Source organism: Astyanax mexicanus, chromosome 13 (genome assembly GCF_023375975.1).
Source record: "Astyanax mexicanus isolate ESR-SI-001 chromosome 13, AstMex3_surface, whole genome shotgun sequence".
In the NCBI taxonomy this organism is placed as follows: Eukaryota; Metazoa; Chordata; class Actinopteri; order Characiformes; family Acestrorhamphidae; genus Astyanax; species Astyanax mexicanus.
Window position 1 is genome coordinate 2,614,575 of NC_064420.1, and position 25,361 is coordinate 2,639,935.

At 36.7% G+C, this 25,361-nt stretch overlaps 3 protein-coding genes across 4 annotated transcripts in view; 2 read left to right on the forward strand and 1 right to left on the reverse strand.

Annotated features, from left to right (window-relative positions):
* The first annotated feature begins 2,178 nt into the window (after window positions 1–2,178).
* On the forward strand, window positions 2,179–5,868 carry fitm2 (fat storage inducing transmembrane protein 2). Its single transcript, XM_007238822.4, has 2 exons — window positions 2,179–2,470; window positions 3,655–5,868. The coding sequence occupies exons 1-2, from the start codon at window positions 2,289–2,291 to the stop codon at window positions 4,250–4,252; spliced, it is 780 nt and encodes a 259-aa protein (XP_007238884.3). The 5' UTR covers window positions 2,179–2,288; the 3' UTR covers window positions 4,253–5,868.
* Window positions 5,869–7,453: 1,585 nt separating this feature from the next.
* Window positions 7,454–19,757, forward strand: senp1 (SUMO specific peptidase 1). The gene is made up of 18 exons (XM_022677144.2): window positions 7,454–8,062; window positions 9,242–9,297; window positions 9,608–9,813; window positions 10,567–10,651; window positions 11,480–11,672; window positions 11,842–11,989; window positions 12,571–12,686; window positions 13,341–13,621; window positions 13,729–13,792; window positions 14,611–14,649; window positions 14,759–14,843; window positions 14,955–15,098; window positions 15,349–15,480; window positions 15,969–16,172; window positions 16,405–16,484; window positions 17,132–17,216; window positions 18,081–18,176; window positions 18,306–19,757. Exons 1-18 carry the CDS (start codon window positions 7,929–7,931, stop codon window positions 18,366–18,368), a joined length of 2,211 nt encoding a protein of 736 aa, XP_022532865.2. The 5' UTR covers window positions 7,454–7,928; the 3' UTR covers window positions 18,369–19,757.
* A 1,248-nt stretch (window positions 19,758–21,005) lies between these two features.
* Window positions 21,006–25,361, reverse strand: part of rbms2b (RNA binding motif, single stranded interacting protein 2b) — a 37,475-nt gene continuing 33,119 nt past the window's right edge. For both annotated transcript variants that reach the window (XM_022677158.2, XM_022677157.2), the window contains exon 14: window positions 21,006–24,464. The gene's annotated coding sequence lies outside the window, so the exon portion shown is untranslated. The remainder of the gene's footprint in view (window positions 24,465–25,361) is intronic.

The window sequence follows — 25,361 nt, forward strand, 5'->3', positions numbered from 1 at the left end:
CCCCAAACCTGGATCTGGATTGGGTTCAGGTCCGGTGACTGTGGAGGTTCAGCTCATTTTTTGTTAAGTACATAAAACTCCACACGTGTTCATTCATAGTTTTGATGCTTCAGTGAGAATCTGCAATGTAAATAGTCATAAAATAAAGAAAACGCACTGAAAAAGAGAAGGTGTGTCCAAACTTTTGGCCTGTACTGTAAGTGAATTTTATCCTGGCCTACTCAGATGTTGAACTTTATTAAATGTCTTTACTACCTATACTTTGCTTGCTACAGTCACCTTTAATTTAAACGTGTAATTAATTTATTGTAATACTGATACCATTGACCCAGAGGAGAACTGGATCTCACTGTGAGCACTTAGTCAGATGCTGCATGTATTATACTGCCACCATGTGGATGATAGCTTGAGATTATGAATGTTCACAGAGAAAGCCTTGACTTAAAGAGACATTCTGGCATAAATAAAAAAAAATAACCATTGCCACATACACTATCATTCAAATTATATTGGACTTCTACATTATAGATTAGTATTAAATACATTTAATACTAAAACAAGTAATGTTCCCAAATGGAATTATGTAGTAAACTGTAAAAAAAAAAGTGTTTATCCTCCACCTGACTATTCCCCTGATCTAAACCTGATGAAATGAGATTTAGGTGATTTGAGGTGATTTAATTGGGATTCACAGGGTGAAGGAAAGGCAGCAACTCTTTTTGTTCAGCACCTCCAGGAACTCCTTCATTCAAGGCGCTGAGAAAACTATTCCAGGTGACTCTCCCTCATGAAGACACTGAGATTAAAATCTCACCAAGAGTATGCAGATCTGTCCTCAAAGATAAGTGTGATACTTATTAAGAATAATCTAATGTATAATTCTAACATATTGTGGTTTGTTTAACACTTTAACTTTACAGATTAATTTTGCATGTGTTTCTGTATTGCTTTAATAAAGTCTTTAATATTAAATGTTGTTGATATGTTGTTAATATATCTATTCATGCTGTGGGATGGAAATATCAGCAGAAAAGCCTTAGAGTGCCTTAAGAGACAGAAATACAAACAACAACCGAGAAAATGTTTCAAAAACATCATTCAGCTACACTGTTTATGTGTCTATGCGATTTCAGTGTCTGATAATTGAATTGTTTACCTGGTTTATTCAGGGCTTGTTGCCTGGCAACACAGTGAATCTCTGTTGTGCAGGCGTTTGCTTCGGCACGACTCTGAAATTAAACTGTTTATCTCTGAAAGTGTCCAAATCTGCTTGCACGGAAAATGTTGCTTCGGGCTGGAAATGATACACGTTTGCAATACAAACTACTGCTACTGTTACTACTGCTACTAATACTGCTAAACTGCTACCACTATTACTACTACTACTACTACTTCTACCACTATTACTGAGGCTAATACTTTACCAACTAATACGGCTGTCATTATTACTGCAACTACTACTAATACTTCTACTGCTACTAATAATACTACTCTTCATAATATTACAAATATTATTACTACTAATACTATCACTACTAATACTACTATTAATACTACTGCTACTAATAATACTACTACTGATACTACTACTACTGATACTGAGGCTAATACTTGTACTAGTAATACTACTACCATTATTACTGGTACTGTGACTAATACTACTCCTAATACTTAAAAAAAAAAAACCAAATCATTGTCAGAAAATTAAAAAATTTAAATATATAAGAATGTACTTTTGGCAGTGTGCCAAGTCCTGCTGGAAAATGAAATCCGCATTTTCATAAAATTTGTCAGTAGCAGAGGAAAGCATGAAGTACTGTAAGGTTTAGCGGGAAAACAAAACTGCACTGACTTTAGACTTGATAATAAAACACAGTGGACCAACACCAGCAGATGACAGACATGGCTCTCCAAACCATCACAAATTTTATGGAGATTTTCATGGAGATTTCATTTTCCAGCAGGACTTGACACACTGCCCACACTGCCAAAAGCACCAATTGGTTATTATATAATATTTTAATTTTCTCAAACACTGATTTTGGGGTTTTCATTGGCTGTAAAAATTTTCATTGATATTCAAATTTTCTTTGAGACGCACTAGTATATTGATTGGCTATTCGCAGACTGTCCCGTCACGCTAGTCTCTTCTGATTGGCTGATCCCTCCCCCTTCTGTGCGGAAACCGGAATTAAGCCGGTCATGCTCTCTGTCAGACTGGCTCCCATTCAGTCGATGATCTCCACCTCCAGCTTTTTCTCCACAGTCTTCTACTACAGGCTAAAAACATGGCAGCGTGTTTAGGCAGTGTGGTGCAGCTCCTGGTATCGTTTTGGAAGCCGAATATTAGAATAATCCGCCAGTTTTTACCATTTTTCTTCTTTGGAGTTTCTCTAACTGGATCAATACTGAAGGAATTGGACGTTGTCCCGCAGACGTACTTCAGCAGCAGCAGAAATCTCTTAAACCTGTGAGTTTGGACGTTTATCTGAACGTTTATTAATGTGTACTAATATATAATATCAGGGTTAATGAGATTTATAGGGTTGTATCTTCATAATCCATGAATCTGTGGCTATTTTACTTATAGAGACTAATCCAGATCCGTAAAATAAAGATCCTTTCCTGGATTTCGCTCCACCTGTCTGGGCGGCGATGCCGCAGCTCAGTTGCGGCAGCGCCGCCCAGGCAGGTGGGGCGAAATCCCGGAGTGGATCTTTGCCAACTGTACGGATCAGGACTAGCTTGTGTTGGCTTGTGTTGTTAGCTAGCTAGTTAGCTTAGCTAAACTAAGCTAGCGGGCACCTTGCCGAAGTTTTTGAGTTTTTATGGACTACAAAATGAGCTGAAGACATAAATATACATATTTTATCCTGAATTTTAATGTGTTTAAAAACTATCCGCTCATAACTTTGATTTAAAAGGCTTATCTTAAGTATTTTAGCTTGAAGTTATTTAGCTTAGCTATGTAACTGACTATAGTTTCTACATTGGCACTGTATGATATTTCGATATTCACGATATTTCACGGTGTTTTTGCCATAACAATATTTTTGGAGATATTACAGCAACAAAATAACGTTAGTATAAGTATACATGGATATAGAAAATACAAAAATATCTATATTTTGTTTATTTCGTCTATTAAACTGTAACTTAACCAGTAATACAATAAAACATATAATAATGCAATGCAACCAAACTAAATAAACACAAAACTAAAGTGCAGCCATTTTTAGTGTCAACATTTAAAATGCACACAACCAATTAAAAGTAAATGCAGTAAATGCCAAACAAATGAAAAAAGAAAATGCTGTGAAAAATTGTCATATTTTAGGGCCATAAATCCACAAAATTAGATATTTCACTTTTCTGCATATCTCTGCATTAAGAGTGCATTAGTAAGGAACTCCCTCCCCAATCCCCAAATATAAAAGACAAAAGTTCAATATTAAAGTATTAAAAATCAGATGGGTGTACATTATTATTATTATTATTATTATTATTATTATTATTATTATTATTATTATTACTATTATTATTTTAATGTATTTTTAAAGAAACTAACTAGAATTTTTTTGCTCATGTTTTGAATGGTGCTGATTTTATCTTCTTCTACCTTATTTTTTTTTTCTTTTTTTTTTTCTTTCTTAGGTATTTTGTAAAGATCTCTTGGGGCTGGAACCTGGTTCTGCTGCTCCCGTTTCTGTTCCTCTCCAACTCCTACAACAGAACCCATATCTATGTGTTGAAGCGTCTCACAGCTCTGGTGGTGGCGACGGCGATCTGGTACATCTGCACCGAGACGTTTTTCTACATCGAGGACATCACAGGGACGTGTTACGGGCAGTCTGAGTCCGTGCAGGTCGTTCGTGAAGAGTTCAGCACGAAGGCGGAGTGCAGGAGAGCCGGGTTAATGTGGGACGGCTTTGATATATCGGGTCATTCGTTCATTCTGGCCTATTCTACGTTCCTTATCGTCGAAGAGATGGTTCCCATGCTGCACCTGGTGCAGCACAATCAGAAGAGGACAGCTGTGCTGGATGCTCTGTATGTGGCGCTCAATGCTATCGTGGTTATTTGGGTATGGATGTTTGCCTGCACTTCTGTGTACTTCCACGAAACCATTCACAAGATCCTGGGAACTGGGTGTGCTGTGCTGGGATGGTATCTGACCTACAAGGCCTGGTACCTGAACCCGTTTTCTCCGGGGTTACCGCCGCACCACAGCGACCACAAACAACACGAATAGGACTGAGAGCTTTACACCCACTTGTGCAGCGGAGGAACAAACTGACACTAAACTACGACACAAACTTTAACCTGGTTCACACCGTACGTCAGTCCATCCATCCATCTGTCCGTGTGTCCTTTTTATAGGCTGTTGTTTGTACTGCCGGGATTTGTGCGCTTGTCTCTCGGAGGTTTTCAGCAGCTGCAGGTCCAAAATTGACTCTGATTGTAATCTGAGAGAAATGCTACATGTGGTATGCTCGTCTAAGCGTCCACACTACCTATCTAATCCTTTTTGCTGCCTTCTGTACGTCGGTGGTTTTAATTGAGCTGAGTACAAGTGTGCTGCTTTATCTACGACTACATGTAGATACGCTCTAGTTCACTTATAGAATCAGAGAGAATCATTTTTATTCTTTTATTGTAAAATTAAATGCTGTGTTAAGTTATGACTCTTATTTTTTTATTTTTTGTCCCTTCATTCATCATTCAGTTATTGGCATACCTGTTATATTTTGTTTTAATATAAATTTAGATCCATGGCATCAGTATTCACACAGCAGAATGTTATTTAAAAATTTTATTGGATATGTTTTTTTTTAACAGATAAGTGTAAATATTTGACTGATATTTAAAATTGAAAATTGATATTTGATCTGTGATCTTGATTTGATTGGTTTTCTGCTGACCACATTGTATTTAATATAATAAATTTGTAACCCTAAAAAAACTAATATACTTATTTCTCTGCAATGCTTAATAACTTAGGTATTTTTTTTCTCTGCCGTGTCAACTCAGCTTAGGCTAGATTTTATGTTTTTTTTTAAGAAATAAGTAAATAAATATATATATAAGTAAAGAGTTTATTAAGGGACCTGACATGCTTGTATTTTGAATGTATAGAGCTCATAAAGGGCTCTAAAGTTCTCAGTTATTATTTTAATAACCATCAAAAAGGTTATAACAAAGAGCAACATTTGACTTACTGGCTGAAATAAAAAGAAAATCTCTTTTTCTTTAATAGATTCCTTTCTAAATGTTTTTGATCAAATGATTTCAACAAATTTTGCTGCATTTCTATTTGTCCATTTATAATAAAATTCCAATACAATGTAAAGAACAACTTGCAGATATTAAGTGCAAAAATGGCAATACAAGGTACAGCATTTTTTTGTGCTGCAGGAAAGGTCCAAATATGATGTTTTTACTTTTGGGGGTGTTAAAGCTTAATTTTCATTCTATATTAATAAAATGTATATTTATTAAAAATTGCACACAGCTTTTACCATTATAATTGAAGCTATTGTTAAACAGTGCTTGTCTGCCTGTTTGCCCCTGTTCCTCTGAAATGCTGATTGTTCTTATACAGGATTTAAAAGGACTTAAGTGCCAGGATGTTTGGCTGCTTGAAAACACTAATATTCCTCTGATACGTGTTGCCATATCTCATGCCAAACATTTCGGCGCTTGAATGACTGTACTGTGTGTACTCATATCTTGTATGTATTGATATGTTGATAATATGCACTGTGTTCCCTGTTTTTGATCATTATCTTTTAGGGATAGTTCATTTTTGTTCTATTTTAAGTCATATGATATTTGAATATGTCGAGAATTAAAAATGAAGTCCAATAAGCTGTTTGTGGCTGTTGTGTTTACTGGCTAGGGGTGGGCGATATGGCACTAAAATAATATAATATTATGATATTTCAAGGTATTTTCACAATAACGATACTCTTTGCCATATGACAAAACATTAAATTAAAAATATATTATTTCAAGAATATACTACTGTAACAAAATAAAAATAATAATTATATTTTTGCATATGAAATGATATGGCACACCTCTAATTGAGATATTAAAAGAATACAAAAAAAAAGTATTAGATTTATAACCAATACTAATTATAAGTAGTACTGATACAAATAATGCACTCCATATATCTCCATATATCCTGGATTAAAGTAAAATAAATGATACTGGACAGATATAATCTATAGTCTCTAGTAGATATACAGCTCTGAAAAAAAAATAAGAGGCCACTTAAAAATGATGGGTTTCTTTGATTTTACCAAATTGAAAACCTCTGGAATATTATCAAGAGGACGATGGATGATCACAAACCATCAAACCACCAAACTGAACTGCTTGAATTGTTACACCAGCAGTAAAGCAGCATAAAATCAGTTATCCAAAAGCAATGTGTAAGACTGGTGGAGGAGAACATGATGCAAACATGATGCTTGAAAACTGTGATTAAAAACCAGGGTTATTCCAACCTAAAATTTGATTTATGAACTCTTAAAACTTTATCAATATGAACTTTCTTTGCATTATTTGAGGTCTGAAAGCTCTGCATCTTTTTTTGTTATTTCAGACATTAGTCAGTGTATAGATAAGTTTAAAGCATTTCTATTGGTCCATTCATCAAGCAATGTTGATGCAGTGTAAGGTACAGTTTGTGTGATCAAATAAAGTAGTAAACTAAAAATGGAGATACTAAAAAAAATGGAGATACTTTTGAAGATGCTGTTTTTCACTGGACAGTGATGATTTGGTCAGCCTGATGCTTTTTTTCTGATGCTCAAATAAATTCTTCCTTCATACCAATCCATCTTTTGCCTTGACTATTATTAACGTAAAGTATATTGCTTGTACACAATGATATAGCAATGTTGATTGTTAAAGGTGCCACTCATTGCATTTACTGAACATTTTACATAAAAGTTAGCACCAAAACCCCCCAAAAATCAGCTCTGACCACACTAATATGTGGACTAAACACTAGGAGAGACCAATTATGATGCTTTAAATTATGAATTAAAACAGTACAACAAATATATCAAGTACATACATCAAGTTTATTAATCCATATAAAATAAAACAATACATCAAATATATCAATTCATATAAATAAAATATTACATGTAAGTGATTAATCTTTTGATTTTTTTAGCTTTTTTTTCCATATATTAATCCTTATTGAATAAAACAATGGAACAAATATAGTAATCCTTATGAAATAAAACAACACATAAAATACATTAATGCTTATAGAATAAAAAATACAACAAATTTATTAATTAAACTGAAATAAAACAATGCAAAACAATATATTTAATATATCACTCCTTATGTTATTTTTTTTCCTCCACTCCTCTTCTACAACACTGCAGGCGAGCCCCGCGCGTCATCGCCGCTCAGCCAATCAGCGCGCCTGACGGTGAGATGCGAGCTTTGGCCATGTCGCGGTTTTAAATGAGGAAGAAGCGGGAGAAGGTTGTCGCGCGAGCAAGTTTCAGAGACCGGGTTTATAACCGGTAAACTGCGGGTAACGGCGCTCCGGGATCCCGGCCCGGTTTCATTAATAACGGGGGAGGCCTGTGCGCGGGGAGGCCGCGCGCTGATTAACCGCCGCTCAGGCTGAGGGACGCTGTTAGCATCGCGGCTAACTGGCTAGGCTAGCTAAGTTAGGGCTTGGGGCAGCTAACGGCGGCCCGGCGGCTGTGCTAGCCTGGCTAACTAGCCTAGCTAACTAGCTAGCTAACCAGTTAACCGGTCTACCGGGCTGGAAAATGCGGCTCAAGCTAACCGGCTAACAGAGGTAATGATGCTAATTGGCTAACTAACTGCTAGCATGTGAATAAGGCCCGTTTCAGAGAGATTTAAACAGAGCGGCTCCAGGATTAAACATGTTTAATAAGCTCTACCAGTGGTTCGGGACTGGAATAGCTAACCTTCGCAACGGAGAAGCGCCCGGTGGGGATCATATCGGCACGGGGCAGCAGCAAGACGGTCCTCCCCGGAGAAAGAGACCCATAGACTGGTGAGTTTATTAGTTAGCTTAACTAGCTAACTTAGTTAGCTATTTAAACTAGCCAGCTTTTCTGAGACCAAATTAGCTAAACTAGGCTAACGCTAATTAGCTAGCTACTTTACTAGAGACAAGAATGGCTATATAATATAGGTTAAGTTAGTGGAAAAGTGTGTAATTGATAGGCTAACTATTTAACGTTAAGTTATTTTAGTCAAACTCAAGCTAGCTACCTTCACTAAAGTGCGCGGCAAAAAACTTCTACTGGAGTTCACACAGGCAAATCTACTGATATAAGCTATGATCCCTGAGAAGCAGGCATGTGTTAGACTGTGCTGGTGTGTCGCTGTCCAAAGTATCTATCAGCTTTATTATTATTGTGGGAAAATTAGCTTCTGGTCTTCACTTTATTCAGTGGTGGACGAAGCTACCAAGATTTAAAATTATAAGATAAATGTAGCTACCAAAAACTCGTCCCTTTAGATTTCCACTTGAGTAAAAGTACTCTATAGTTAGAAAGTAGTGGTGTAACGATACACTCTGCTCATGATTCAATTCAATTCACGATTCTATTATATAGTCCTGAGATTTGTTAGACATTTTCAATACAAACATTTAAAAATATATTTATTTTTAAATGTTTAACTGTATAATAGGGAGCCAGGGAGGGCCTGTGAATAAAAAAATAATTTATTGAGCAAACGATATTGCAGTTCGTGCTCACGTTTTCTTTAAAATGTATAAATAACTTCTGCTCAAGTTTTGTCAAATTCAAGTGAAAAATTTTGCAACTTCTGCTCAACGATTTCTTTATTTCGAGCAAACGTGTTTTTTATGTTAAGCGAAGTACAGATAATTAGTACAGTCTCCACCTATATTTGTTTTGTAGCTATCCACGTAACTGTGCACCACTGATAGAGAATATAGTGGATGTGTAAATGTTTGTGTCAAAGTGTGTTTGATTAGTTAGCTAATATTTTTCAATGTAGTATCTCAACAGATGTTTTGAAACTGCACCGATACACTTTACTAGTGAAGTTGCTTAACACCTTTCTGTCTTGTTCTCTACTGTTCCCTGAGAAGCAGGCATGTGTTAGGCTTTCCTATAGGCTGGTGTGTCGCTATCCAAAGTAGCTTTCGTTTTAGAACAGCTTACATTAACATGCATCTTTTTTTTCTTCTTCTTTACAGTCTGGAAGATGTGGATGGCATTGAAGAACACCGAGCTGTCAAGAAATTTAGAATGGGTAAGTATATCACTCTCCTTTTGGAACATATAAATCTGGAAAAAATACAAATAAAAGGCCACTTAAAAATGATATATGAGTTTCTTTGATTTGACCAAATTGAAAACCTCTGGAATATAATCAAGAGGAAGATGGATGATCACAAACCATCAAACCACCAAACTGAACTGCTTGAATTTTTGCACCAGGAGTAAAGGCATAACCTTATCCAAAACAGTGTGTAAGACTGGTGGAGGAGAACATGATGCCAGGATTAGATGAAACTACAGTAAAAACCTCTCAACTTGACTTGAACTTTCTTGTGTTTTAGGAGATTTTATGGACACGATGAAGAATGCGGCCGAGGGGGTGAAGACCCATGGCTCTTCTGTTGCATCGTGGATGCGCAGCAGTGTCAGCCCAACCTTGAGGAACATGCTGCCTGCCTCTCCTGACCCACCACAGACAGAATCCACAGACCTGCCCACATCTCTTCCTGCAGCCAATGCATCGGGGTCTGAAAATACTGAAAGCAAGGTATTTCACTTTTTATGGTGCACAGTATGCAAAGAGTTGGTAGGAATTAAAAAAAAAAATTAATATTGCAGTAGTTTTCAAAACTGTGGTACGAGATGCATTCCAAAGTTGCATAAACGATGCCCTCAAAACATTTGCTGCATGAACTGTATGAATATTAAAGATTAACATCTTTTAAAGTTCTCATTTGTAATTTTCTTATCATTACCTTTGTTTTATTTACTGTTTAACCCATTAGACCCTGTATGTAAGCCCACGTTTCAGTTCTTTACTCTCATAATTACTTTTATATACTATTATAATTATCTAAAATGTTTGAGAGTTGCTTAGATTTAGCTGATGTTTCACAACAAAGTAATAAATTATTGTTATCTGAATGAGCAGGGCGTAGATGATGCTGGGCTACGGTGCATGCTTCCTTTAGCATGTCTTGCACCTGTAATATAATATGCTTTTGACAATTTCAATTTAGTGAAGTTTTAAATGTTGCATGAGGTTTTATACAAATGAGATTTTTTTGTTTTGTATTTTATATGTCTCAGTTACGTCTCTGTATTGGACAAAAACATGCAAATATTTTTTGCTATTGCTTTTTTTATTTGAAATGTAAAAAAATAAATGTTTCAACGAAACCGTTTTTGTTTTAAATATGCTGAACTTAGTAGAATATTTAATCTGCTTAGAGCCAAAGATTTCTGCTTGGTCAAAAGTTGGCAGTATCTGCATTTTGCAATGTGTTTGTTTTGCTTTCAGTTTGCAGAAAAATCACCTGGAACACTCGAGGACACTTTCATGGCTCCTTCTACTGCTGTGGAGTGGAAGACCATTGTTAAATCAGGTAACAAAACAAAAGTTCACCCACTTTTGCTTCAATCACATATGACAGTTTTTTATTTTTGTGTAATTTAGCTTTTAATATAGTTGTGTGAGATTTCCATTCAGTTTCTGTTTTCTTGGGCAGTATTCCCAAATCCCAACATAAGACTTATGAATAACTTTTAATCTTAATTTTACTTTTAATCATGTCCTCCACCACACCCGAAACAGTCTCAAACACACATGGTAGCTTTGAGCATCTTTTTTACTAGAATGTCCTGACTTGAGAGAGAGGTGGCCTTTAAATCTGCCCAATTAAGCGAATCAGTCCCATTTGGCATGCACATGTACATATAGACAACCTATTGGTAATTTTTTTGATTGATCAGTGATTAGCATCTTTTCCACTCGATTTCAGTCACATGATTAGATTGGGAACATCCCTAGTTGAGATATTATCTAAACTACTTGTACTTAAAATATCACCTTAACTATATCTGCCTCTTCGTAATGATCACTTTGAATTTTATCTAAATTTTAAGCTCAGACATTCTGATGATCTAGGTTTAAAAATATATATTTTTGAAGGGAATGGAATATTTAAAAGAAAGTTATCAAAGCAAAATCCTCAACATATTGGAACTAGGTGAATACATATGGATGTGTCATAATATAAGACTTATAGTAAGGTTTATTTTTTGCTTGTCTGCTTTGTATCATCTTTTTTTTAGTCTGTGTCTCTAATTTAATGTATGTAGCTGTCTTTTGCTTTTCTTTCACCACCATGTATGTGTATGTGGTAAATGTGTAAAATGCAGATTACAAAAAATAATAGATTTTTTTCTTGCAGGCTCTGTAAGGACTGAGCAGTCGGTGACTATTTCTAAGGTCAGCAGGCGGCAGTTCTCTACAAGCTTTACACAACATGATACCCACAAAACGAACGGCCACTCGGCCAACCTGCCCTCTCTCTGCACCTCTAAACCCTGCCCTTCCCCTCGGCTTGGTCGGCCCTTGTACCTCAGACCTCACAGAACACCAAGGTGTGTCAGCGTTCAATTTTTGCAGTGTGGCTGTGTTTTATGTGTTAATAAACTTACTTGTATTCATTAAACTGTGTAATACACTAGTTATAAAGCTCTAATTTTTATTTCTTTTCACCAGAACATAAAACTAAATGCGTTGTTTTGTTGTTTTCTCATTTTCCCTCAGCCGGTTCTCTACATCTGGTCCAAGCACAGGGAACACGTCTTACACCAGCATGTTCGAGAAGACGTTTCCCATTCGAGTGGTCCAGAGCCCGTCTCATGGCACCTCCAGTCGTCAGTGGCGAGGAAGACCTCACTGTACAGCACAGGAGGTCTGAGTAATACTAATATTTTTATCTATTTTAATCTAGTGTTGCATTAATTATTAATTTTTCACCAAGATCTTGCAGCAGCACTGATAATGGTAGAGTCTGACAGCTGCACAAAGCCTCTCTTCTCCATCCAGCACATCCCAAAGATTCTCAATGAGGTTAAGATCTGGACTCTGTGGTGAACTCTTTTAATCCATGTGTGAAAATGATAAATAATGATCTCATGCTCCCTGAACTCTTTCACAATTCCAGCACCATGAATCCTGACATTGTTATCTTGGAATATGGCCGTGTCATCAGGGATGAAAAATAAAATCCATTGATGATGGAATAACCTGGTCTATATTCAGTATATTCAGGTAGTCAGCGGACCTCATTCTTTCAGCACATACTGTTGCTGAACCTAAACCTGCAGTCCAACTCCACATCATTTACTTACTTAAATTTAGTTGACAACTTTTTTTTTGACCAAGCAGTTTATTCTTGACTAATATTGAGCCTGTTATTTTTCATGGCCTGCTTTATATTGTTTGTACTGATCACAGTTCTTTCTCTTGCCATTCTTCTCTGATTGATTTCAGTCAGTACGTGAGGAGGAAAAGGAAGTGTACAGACAGTTGTTGTCCGTGGTGTCTGATGGTCAGTCATCGTTCTTTTGTGACGGAAGTCATCCAGGCATCAGATCACATCGAGACTTGTGAGTTTCTTAGTATTGCACTCCTATCATATTCTTACTTTTTTATGATTTCATGTGTTATTATATTGCTGTAACATGTTGTAATAGTATAAAATTAAACCACCATGTTTTTTGCACTGTATTTTCCCAAAAATATCAGTGCACCTTATAATCTGGTGCACCTTATGTATAAAATGTAGTCGCTAACCATGCTAAACCCTAGCTCTTTTGCCATTCAGATGTGTTGCTAACCCCAGCTAGCACTGCTGGAGCAGCATTTGCATTACCCGCTTACAGTGCTAAGCATTAGCTCTTTCTTCATTCAGAGCTGAATATTAACGGCCTGTAGACTGCACGTTTACTAAAACGTTATAAGCTATTATCACCCTGGCTTACGGGAACACTCACCCAAACAAACAGTTTTTAGGAGAGAAATATCTGTAGATTAACAGATTTTTTTTTTTTGTTTACTTAATTTAACCTAGCTTTACACCCAGCAGCCAGACCTGCTGAATTAGAAGGAAATCATGGCGACACCCCTGTGCCTTACTAGTGTCTCCTAATGTGCCTTACAATCCTTATGTATAAAAATAGACCAGAAAATAGACGTTTGTTGACAGTGCACCTTATAGTGCGAAAATGCAAATAATTTTGCTTTATTTCTTTACCTCCTAGCTCCAGTTTCCTGACAACGAGCCGGAGACTGCTCCGGTGTGCTTCCCCTGCAGGCTCAGGAGCAGGAGAATCTTCATTTGGTTTATCCAGCCAGCCTCCCAGCCCTCACACTTCCAGCGCCCTGCCCAGCCCTGTGGCGGTCTCCAACGGTCCTGAGCCTCTGCCCTGGAGCTCTGAAAACGACCACGAGTCAGGCTTAAAAAGACCAGCAGTGGCCATGCGGTCTGCACTGTCACCGGCTGCTCTTCAGGATACTTCCTCTCAGGACACACAGTCATCGGGTACATGAGCTAAAAATCTCCCTTATTAACTTAGTAACTAACTATTTATTTTATCTATATAGAAGTTTAATATCTAAACAAAAAAACGTTTGCTTTCTCATCTACAGCTCACGATGGAGACTCTGTTATTTTTGTAAAGGAACAACAGGGAAAAAGATCAGAGAGCTCCAGGTAAGGAACAAGAATTCTTTTTCTTATGTTTTGAAGATCTATTTAAAAATGTTTTAAAATCAAAGACAAATAACAATATGCTAAAAAAAAAAAACAAGAAAAAAACACTTACTGTTGTAATAGTGCTCAGTGACTTAGGAAACATACACACACACACACACAGCTAAATTAAACAGCTAGTTAAATGTGGAATATGGAGCTAAACCCTCAGTTAAAATCTGTGCCGCAATCACATTACAATATTCCACTTTATCAAAGCATTAAAACTACCCTGAGATATTATAAAACAGAAAAAAATATCTAGTTTCTCATATGTAAATCACACTACACCATTAATACTGTCCCCTTTTCAAAAATACAGTTAAGCTTTAAAAATAACAGCTATGATTTTATCCATGATTTATTCAATACAATACAAATTAATACAATTTTTTTTTATTTTATTTTAATGAATTGAATTTTAATGAATTTTAATCAACTTCTTTTATGCACATTTAAATACCCATTATCAAAAGCTTAGTCTTAAGGAAGAAAGGGTGTGTTTAATTGTTGTGAATCACAGAATTCTATTGTGATTTAATTCGATTTTTTATTTTTTATTGATTGAAACCACTAGTTTAAATGTCTTTTCAGCTTTTTTTTTTATATATTTTTTATTTATACACATATATATTGTATTTATTTATTGATATTGCGATTTTGTCTATCCCTACACTAAAACCAAAATTAGCTTAAAAGCACAGGTGACTGACTCAGGTAAAGACATTTGTGTTAAAAAACGACCGTTTTTTTATATTTATTCTCTGTCCTATGTGCAGCGTGCCGTGTTTCCAAGCTGAACTTTGGATCAAGGAACTGTAAGTATTTGTCAGTTTTTGTTTCTCATAAAATCCAGAATTACTGAATATAATATATAATATATAATGAAAATGAACTTAACGTTGGGTAATGTCTGTTTGCTCACAGGACTAGCCTCTATGACTCTCGTGCTCGGGAGAGGCGGCGGCTCATTGAGGAGCAGGAAGCTCTGGCTTCTCAGCTCTTGCGCCAGGTGAGCTATAATATTCTCTATAATATCTATAGGAATCATATTCGTGTCTGTGTGTGTGTGTGTACTCTTGACTGACTTGTACTCTCTTCAATGTTTGTTGTGGTAAACTAGCGTCTGTCCAGTGAGGAGAGAGCTGGATTATCCAGTGTGGAGCTGAAGGTGCGAGTACCTCTAGAAAAAGAGGTTCCGTTAGCACCTGTCGTTAAGGAGCCAGAGCCGACTGTAGAGGAGCCAGAATTCCCTGAGCTGACAGAGGTAAAGAATGACTGTATTCACCTCTCAATCTACAGCATTGGATTATTTTTTATATATTTATCTTTTGTGGACTTTTATATCAGTTTAAAATCTCACTTCTTTATGGCGATTCTAGATAAAATTATTTGATTGGTTAGTACTGGTACTTGCAAATTAAATCAAATTATATTCCTGCATCATACTGAATCTTACTTTTTTTTTTACATACATAATATATAATATATATATTGCATGTGCTGTGTGTGTGTAGGCCATGGAGAATGAGGTGAACAAAGCGCTGAGGGGAGGAAGTCAGGACGAAGTTCTCAGTGAGGGATTCCGTCTAACCATCACCAGGAAGGACCTGCAGACCCTCAGCCACCTCAATTGGCTCAATGATGAGGTTAGTTGTCAGCAAGTAGTGCATCACAAAAACAAAATTTGAACATCATTGAAAAGCTACTTTATTTCAGTAATTCATGCCAAGTCCTGCTGGAAAATGAAATCTTAAAGTGCTGACATGTCTCTCCAAACCATCACTCTTTGTGAAAAACTTCACACTAGACCTCGAGCAGTTTGGACTGTGTGTCTCTCCACTCTTCCTCCAGACTCTGCTCCCTTGATTTCCTTTAAATGAAATGTAAAATTTACTGATGATCAGTGATTTTTAGTGATGATTTGGATAAAGAGACATGTCCATCATCTGCTGGTGATGATCCCACAAAATCTTACATCACTTCACTTACTGCACTTCCCTCTACTACTGACACCTTTTATGAACTTTTATGAAGATGCAGATTTCATTTTCCAGCAGGATTTAGCACACTGCCATATAACAGAGACTTCATACCATTGCAACCCTATGTAATTGTACTGCTTGCTTGTCTGCAGGTGATTAATTTCTACATGAATATGCTGGTGGAGCGCAGTAAAGCGTCTCACCTGCCCTCCGTCTACACCTTCAACACCTTCTTCTACCCAAAGCTGCGCAGCTCTGGCTACTCCACTGTGCGCCGCTGGACCAAGAAAGTGGACATCTTCTCTGTGGACATCATTCTGGTGCCTGTCCACCTGGGGGTGCACTGGTGTCTCTCTGTAAGTGTCCCAACAGAGCCTGATCTATACGAATGGCCTTCAGTTAGATCAGGGCACACATGAAAGTGAAGCTATTTATCGCCCTGATTTATATTAGATTAGTTTAGTTTTTGTTCTTAATCCTTGATTTAGGCTAATAACTGGGCAGGGATTGAATGACATGGAACTGAAGGTCATGCGTCTCAGTGGTTTTGGATCCTGTTCCTCACTCTGCTCTGTTCGGCTCCTGTAGGTCGTGGATTTCCGCAAGAAGAGCATCATGTACTTCGACTCCATGGGAGGAAACAATGACGAGGCATGCAGGATTTTGTTGTAAGTGCTGCTTCAGAGTGGGATGATGAAACTGGGGTGCAACCGGTGGATCATTGCGCATACAATATTTTTTTTATATCTTCCCCAGGGAGCCTGAGGCTTGTGAATTAGTTCTGTCTAGACCGTTGATGCTCGGTTGTGGTCCTGAGGGCTGGGGTCTAGCACAGTTTTATATATTTTTATGCTCCAACATGCCCTAATAAACCGGGTAACCAACTGATACGACAGAGATGCATGTAATGTTTGTGGAGTGTAGATGTTAGCCTCAAAATTGTAATATTTTGTCAAGAACAACTTGCATATCCACTCTATGTTTAACTTATAAGAACAGTGTGTGTTCATTGGGGAGCGCTGTAGTAAAATCACTATCAGATATATGATTAAAGAGCCATTAAACCCTGTATACCATATTTGTCCATTTAAAAAAAAAACACTTTTATAGCAGTAATTTCCACCTCTGCAGCGCCCTCTCATGTTCAGCTATGCTATAGGCATGGGTGATGTTTCTATGTACTTTGGTACCCAGACATAATAGCACAATATGCAGATCAGTCTGTTTATTTCTCTTTTCTGTTAATAGGCATATTTAGCTTATTTGGTCTAAAGAAATTGTGATTCCTCATATATGATGTTCCTCTCTTCCACAGAAAATATTTGGAACAAGAAAGTGAAGATAAAAGAGGACGAGACTTTGATACCTCAGGCTGGATCCTTCAGAGCAAAAAACGCAACGTGAGTCAAATAGTCCTGTAATTAATGTTTATAATGTGTTTAAAAGTCAAAAATAAAATTACAATATAGACAGGGCTAAGCCATTAATTGTTAAAAAATTGGGACTGCTAGTCATCAATATTTTGATTCTCAGAAAGGCAATTTTATTCTATATGTACATTTTTTGAGTAAGGACTTAAAAATGATCCTGACATTTATGACACAGAAATCAGTGAGGTTACTGGATTTTTACTGAGACTTTTTTTTATTTATTTAATTTCTTTTGTACACATAGAATGCACATAGAGTATGTTCTCTTGGACCCCAGGAAGAATAGCTGCTATTATTGTAGGAGCCAATGGGGATCCAAATAAAAGAAATAATAAACAATACTGTAGGCATTAGGAAGTGAACATTTAACAGATTTTGCACTGGACCCTATTTTCAGTGTCAGAACAGTTTATTTTTAGTTTGTTAAAAACTGGACATCTATTTATGTTTGAAATACAGTGTTGCTTTGTCAGAAATTACTTTAGAAAATTTACTTTAAAGTCTATAAACGTAATATTGGTACTGTATGCTTTTTGCTGTTTTTATTTTATACCTGCTGCAGATATCTAGTTTACATGCAAACGGTTTATTTTACCTATATTTTGTATTTTATACCAGGCCAGTTCTACACATTGTTTTATTTTTTAAGTGCAATGTATAATCAAACACTTTAAACTTGCTGTTTTCTCCTTGATTTCTTTTAAAGATATTTGGCACCTGTTCTGAAAAAGAAAAAAAAAACAGTTCAGAGAAATTATTGAAAGCCTGAAATGAACTTTGAACTTATGGATGCACTTCCCTTATAAACAGTTAGTTTGAATTTCCTCCCTGCAGGAGATCCCTCAACAAATGAATGGAAGTGACTGCGGAATGTTCACATGCAAATATGCTGAATACATCACCAAAGACAAGCCAATTACATTTACACAGGTGAGCGTGCTCAGTACAGCTTCTGTTTGGCTGTTATGGCTGCTGCTGCTGTTGAACTGCTTTTGATGCAGTGTGTAATTTAATTTCTTCTTCTTCTTCACCTTCTCTCTGTGTCTGGACCCTCTGCAGAAACACATGCCGTATTTCAGGAGGCGGATGGTCTGGGAGATCCTGAACCGAAGACTCCTGTAATGGAAGATCTTGTTTCGTGGACTTTCAGGAGGAAAACTAGGGGCTGCTGCTGCTGCTGCTGCTGCTGCTGGATTCTGCTGCACTGCAGGACCCAGTCTCATTAGGAACAGATCTGGAAGGGATGATTTAAACCCTTCCTCAGCTGGTGCTCTTCATTTCACTCATGCTAACTCCATACGTATGTGCTGCAGGACTCCAAGAACCTGGGTTAGTTTTAAAGACGCTGGCGACACAAAATGCCCTGATGTTTCTGCCCTTCTGTCTGGTAGAATTGCTTGGTGTCCCCCCTTCTCTAAAACATTTAACATATTTTTATTTTATATTTTGCTTTTTTTATGAGCTTTTTTTTTTTATGAAAATTTATTCAAATTTTGCAACAGATTTTCACATTTCGTTTATTTTTTTATTTTTTATAAATATTATTTGTCTTTGCAAGTGACAGCCATGACAGATCTGTAAGATGTGCATTGTCAGCTTTATTTTTTTCTTTATATATTTTTTTATATAAAGCAGGTTACATTTCATCATTTGTTTTTTCTCGCAGAACTCAAGTTCAAGTTATTAATGTCTTAATTTTATTTTTATTTTATTTTATTATTTTTTTTTGCATTGGAAATACATTAAACAAACTTGAATGCTGCAGAAAAAAGGCAGCGTGGGACCAACAGCTGTTTGATTTCAAACAGTTCATCCAGCTAAAGCTGACAATCGCAGGGCTTTTTTTGTAAACGTGTGGGTTGGACGTATAAAAAAAAAAATACAGAACAAGTGTAACACAAGATAAGATAATGGTATATTTTTGAAGTCAATATGGATTTGTATTCTAAAGCACATTTCTTAGTACATGTGCCTACTTTTTATTAATTCAGAATAATCTGAACTCATTCAGACCTTAAACAGCAGTTATGACTTCAGTATGACTTTGGCTCAGCATTATTTTTATGTTTTTTTTTTTTTTTTTTTTTTTTTTTTTGACAAAAAAAAGATGGCCAAGAATAAAACAACAGCAAAGGTTATTTTTGGCTATTTTTTTTCTTTTGATTTTGAGTTTTTATAGGAAATCTGAGGACATCCATTGATGCACATTCTCATTAAAAAAAGGTCAAGTTGGACCATGTAAAACTGAAATGCAAAACCAGCAAGAAAGCATCTGTTTTATACTGACACTTGAGGATATTCTACTCTCTTCTTTATGTAAGTATACTCTATTTAGCAATTTTCGATTGTTTCTAGAGTTTTTCCCCCCGTTATATATTTACAAGCTATTGTACATACATTGTCTCACACAGTTTAATTGAAGACATATTTAATACACATTTTGTACCTTTTGTTATGGTTTTTGTATGTAGATCTGGTCTTCCTGGAAATAAATCCCTGAGGCTGCGTGTGTGTTGGATTAATGCGTCCTATTTTTTAATGGTCTTTTGGTGGAGTTTAATCATGTACAGTATCAGTCATACTAAAAACCAGAGGAACCACCTAAAAACCACCTCATCCACAGGAACATATCGTCGCTGTCCAATGAAAAACAAATATCTCCAAAACAGCAGCTTTACAGGAGAGAGAAAAAACTTTGTAAACTTTCAATGGAAGTCAATGTAAAAAGTTTATTTCAGGTCGTTTTGAAGAGTTTCTATTGGTCCGTTCATTAAGAAATTTTGGCACAGTGTAAGGGACAGTTTGTCTGTTCAAATTATGTAGTAAACTAAAAATCAGCAAAAATGCTCTAAAATTGCTTTCATGACATACTTTTCCTAGCTCATAAAATAAAATTATGTCCATTTAAGAGATGTTTTTATCTGCAATAAAACCAGGCAAATTCTTAAAACCCAAAAACTTCAATTTTCCTGTAAAATCTTGTTTTTGATGCATTAAAAACATTTATTTGGTGGTGTACCTCCTTGGTGTGCTTCACGTATCACCACTGGTGCACGTACCACTGCTTTATAGAGTTTAATATGATGTTCGCCCAAACTTTACAGCTTCAAATCTTCTGGGAAGGCTTTCTACAAAGTTTAGGGGTGTGTTTATGGGAATTTTTGACCATTCTTTGTTACTCTTCACTCTATTTCATTTTAAAGCTGTTCTATCAGCTTAGGATCAGAACCAGTCTAGTTCTTTCGCACCAAAACCTCACAAGCTTATCTATGTGTTTATGAAGCTTGATTTGAGCACTGGTGAGCAGGAGTCATATTTGAGCAGGAAGTTGTCATTCCCAAAAGGAAGAGGTTGTTCCCTCAAAACTGATGGCATGAAAGTGTCTGAAATCTCTTGGTCTGTTGAAGTATTAAAAGTTTCTTTCTCTAAAACTAAGAGTTCAATCCCAACTCCTGAAAAACAACCCCACCACATATCGTAATAATAAATAAATAAATGAATACTAATGATCCCCCTCTACCAAACTTTAAACTCAGCACGATGCAGACAAACAAGTTCTGTTCTACTGAAGTTTTTTAAACCCTGGCTCCTCCTTCGAAATGCCAGACGGACAAGCGTGATTGGTCCGTCCATAGATCACGTCTCCACTGCATTCAATGCTTTGTATTGCATTTGGTAAGTAATTACTTATAATTATGAACGTTTTGGGAAACCAGACACATTTTTTGAAGCACAAGACATAAGCGCTGAGGAAAGGTAGAAGTTGACATAAAAGCTGCTTTATTGAGAAAGAGACAGAAGCTCCAGATTTTTTCCTTTTTTCAGGGGTGTCTAAAGAACATTGCCGTTGTTTAAGAAGTGAGAAACACAAATTTTCTTCTAAGCTTAGAAAGATTTTCAAGAGAAAATCAGCAGAATCCAAAACAAACCTTCGTAGAATTAGATGATCTTAAAACCAGGGTTCTCAAACCCGAAGTCTCGTAGCTTCTCTGGGTATCTGGACAGTCCACAGTTTAGCTCCGACTCTCTTATTTGAGAATCGGTACAGTGGAACTCTGAATGGGTAGAAACTGGTATTGCTAATCCTAAAACATAGACCCCGTTCACGCCTGGTCACTTTATGTGTGCCTTGAGTAGTATCTGGAAAAAAATACGCACGTGTAGTTGGTGTGGTACAGTGGATAACACCACCCTCTTCCACTGAGCTACCACATTATGTGGGTGACTATGCTGTGCTGCAACAATAAGAGTCCTTGGGCAAGACTCCTAACACATCACTGACCCACTTCTGTAACAGAAATAACCTTGCAAGTCATTCTGGATAAGAGCATCAGATAAATAAAGTAATGCACTGTAACCGAAGCTCTTCATGTATTACTCCGCCTCATACAGGTAACCTAGCAACGATGCAGCGCTTACAAGCCAAACAGAGCAGCAATGGAACTATTTTAACTGGCGGAGTTTTATAACCAAACAGATTTTATTTTCTCCTCCTCTTTAACTCAAAATATTTTCATAAACAGTGATAATAGAGCTGTGGTATAATCACAATAATACACTCGAGGTCTGTGCTATAACGTGTAATATTAGCACTTATTATATACAATATTACACATTATAGAACCCTTGTTTATTTTTGCTTAATTGTAACCTCATTATTACTACTACTACTACCTTTTCACAACTTTTTCACAACCAAAATTCTAATCGTCTCCTATTTAGAAATTTCTGACAATTGAGCACATGATCTATTTTAAACAATTGTGACAATATTGTGAGTACCAAAACAATAGATACTGTATCAGTATCCATGACGATACTGCCACATGCACACACTTGTGTTATCGGTACAGCTACTGAACCACTAGGTGGAGCTTAACTGAAGCCAGCAGCATGTCCACATTGGGGGTTTGTTGACTTAAGACGTATGGTTGGTATGGAAACTTTAACGTAAATTTATCTGAATGGCTTTAGTCTCCGCCTACCGTGGACTGAGATACACGCTCCGCCTCTCACCACATCTGACTGGTGGTTATTTCTATGTTTAGTGTGAAACTGACCAATGGACACTCGGGAAAACACCAAGGACACGCCCATCACATAAGAAACCGGGTGTGAACGGGGTTATAGGCACTCATAAATCAGATTAATCAGCATGAATTAATGATCTGAAATCTCTTAACTGAGGCAGCTGTGGACTCACTCACTATCATGGAACATCATCTATGAGTTCAGCAACGTAGCAGACAGAGCCCTCAATACGCTCACCACCAATCAGTGCACTGACATGCCAAAAGTCATGGGTAGCAGTGAGTAAACTGATCAAGTAGTGTTACTTCAGGGGGATGGCTTGGGAACACACACACCTGTGAATATACCTGGTAATATATATATATTGCAGGTTAGAGATCAAACATCAAACCAAGCGGAACTGCTTGAATTAATTTTTGCACCAGGAGTAAAGCAGCATAAAGTTATCCAAAAGCAGTGTGTAAGACTGGTGGAGGAGAACATGATGCCAAGATGCATTAAAAAAAACTGTGCTTTAAAACCTTAAAAAAAAGGGTTATTCCACCAAATATTATTTCTGAACTCTTAAAATGTTATGAATATGAACTTACTTTCTTGTTTGCATTATTTGAGGTCTGAACGCTCTGCATCTTTTTTGTTATTTGAACCATTTCTCATTTTCTGCAAATAAATGCTCTAAATGACAATATTTTATTTAAAATTTAGGAGAAATGCTGTCTGTAGTTTATAGAATAAAACTACTATGCTCATTTTACTCAAACATAAACCTATAAATAGCAAAATCAGAGGAACTGATTCAGAAACTGAAGTGTACGTATATCCTTCGGGTCTATGTACTGATCTTTAGCTGCCATGGAACGTAGCAAAGGTCACGGGACATGATAATCTCCTATTTTACCATCCCATGACTTTTGGCATGTCAGTGTATGGTGATGATAACAGATATTAGAATAGTGTAGTTAAAAAAACAGCTTAAAAACAGATGGAAATGGCTTTAAAAACATCAGAAAATGCAGTATAATGCAGAATAATGATGATTTACACCAATTTAATTACAGTAAATCAGTAAAATTTTCCTGTCTGTCGATTTGCTGGAAAATAAAAATCACTTTAAATCACTTTAAAATAAATAAAATAAAAAAAAGAATCTCTCAGAACAGTGTGACCTCGGTTCTGAGACGAAGCAGCATGTCAGGGACAGAGGCAGAACAGCAGGGGGCCGGAGGGTCACTGATCTCAGTTCAGCTGTTTATGAACCGAGGCTCGGACCACAGCCGCCGCCACAGCCGGCAACTATCAGTCAAGTCTCACTGCTGGGTGACGTGGACGTTTCCAACGTATTCTATATATTTTATATATTTATATATTTATATATATATTTAATTTTTTATTTATTACCACATCTGCTCTACACTCACACTGTCGCAGTTTGTTCAGCATTTACTTAAATTCATTTAAAACCATACTTTGACATTTTTTTTCTTTAATAAAAAAGGCAGCAAAACTTTTGCAAAAAACATTTTTAGTTTTTTCTATGTACAAAAAAATCCTAACTCTACAACAGACTTAGAAAGCAGTCAAAATATTCAAAAAGGAGGGGAAATGAAGAGGATTAAAAAAAAGCTACTACAGCTCTAAAATGACGCGGTGCTGAACCTCTCTCGCTTTGTTTTCCGTTCTGCTGCTCAGAACAGCCTAGAAAATAGTTCTTTTTTTTAATGTTTTTTGGTGTTTTTTTGTATTTTTGCGTGCAGAAAAATAACTTTTCTCAAGTGTTTTTTATTATTACTGTGTGTGGGACTCGCTCAGAGTGTGTGTGTTTTGTGGGATTGTGCGTGTGTAAGTGTGTGTGTGTGTTTGCTGTTGATTTGAGTTCTTTAGTATAGTCCATTTAGTCCATAGCTTCCTTCATCTTGTGGTTTTGTTGTATTATTTGTTTTTCTTTGTCTCCTTTTTTTTTTACTGCTGCCAAAAAAAGGTTAAGCTGTCCGTTGCTTGGTCTTCCCTCGGTTAAAAGCGTCTCCAGTACAGTAAATGTCTTATTTCTTATGGAAGAGACAGGAAGCTCCCGTCCTCTTCAGCGATGTCTGCCGCTCCTTCTGACGTCCAGAGAAACCAGAGAGAGGAGACGCTGCAGACAGGTGTCCCACACTGAAGCTCCTGTCCCCTGATCCCTGCGGGGATTACCTGAGAGAGAGAGAGAGAGAGAGAGAGGGAGAAAGGGAGAGAGAGAGACAGAGAGAGAGAGAGAGAGAGAGAGGGGGAGAAAGGGAGAGAGAGAGAGAGAGGGAGAGAGAGAGACAGAGAGAGAGAGAGAAAGAGAGAGAAAGGGAGAGAGAGAGAGAGAGAGAGAGGGAAAGGGAGACAGAAAGAGAGAGAAAGGGAGAGAGAGAGACAGAGAGAGAGAGGGAAAGGGAGAGAGAGAGAGAGAGAGAAAGGGAGAGAGAGAGAGAGAGAGAGAGAGACAGAGAGAGAGAGTTAGTTTAGTCATAAACCCACTGTACTGTACACCAGGTTCTAATACAGAAATAATCATATAGATCATACAGCTTCAATATAATCTATACAGATATCAAAACAGTCAATTACAATGGTAATTAATATCTAATTAATAGTTTTGTGAATTGTTTCTGTATGCATTGTTGTTTTTTTAATTAATCATAGAGAGAGAAATAGAGAGAGAGAGAAATATAAAGAAAGAGTTCAATAAAAGAAAAGAAGGTTTTGGAGTGGCCTAGTTAAAGTCGGATTGCTGGAAAATCCTCAAATGTGAATTAAAACAATTCTATAAAGAAGAGTGGAACTAAATTCCTCCACAGAGATGAAAAAAAAACACTCGTTGCCAGATATTGGTAAAGCTTGATCACAGATATTGACACCAAGAGTGACACAACCAAGTTATTAGAATTGGGGGGCAAACACTTTTTCACTTTTTCAAACAGGGCTAGACTGGTTTGGATAGATTTTTTTCCTTTAACAAATAAAATTATTATTTAAAACATGCTTTTTGTATTTACTCAGGTTATCTTTGTCTGATATTAAAGTTTTTTTAATAATCAGAAAAATATCAGTATGACAAAAAAG

Excerpts from the sequence above, each read along its gene's own strand:
- fitm2 (XM_007238822.4), top strand. The coding sequence starts at position 2,289 with ATGGCAGCGTGTTTAGGCAGTGTGGTGCAGCTCCTGGTATCGTTTTGG. Across the intron at positions 2,471-3,654 it reads AGCAGAAATCTCTTAAACCT|GTATTTTGTAAAGATCTCTT; the intron begins GTGAGTTTGGAC and ends TTTCTTTCTTAG.
- senp1 (XM_022677144.2), top strand. The coding sequence starts at position 7,929 with ATGTTTAATAAGCTCTACCAGTGGTTCGGGACTGGAATAGCTAACCTT. Across the intron at positions 15,099-15,348 it reads AATTCCCTGAGCTGACAGAG|GCCATGGAGAATGAGGTGAA; the intron begins GTAAAGAATGAC and ends GTGTGTGTGTAG. Across the intron at positions 17,217-18,080 it reads TTCAGAGCAAAAAACGCAAC|GAGATCCCTCAACAAATGAA; the intron begins GTGAGTCAAATA and ends TCCTCCCTGCAG.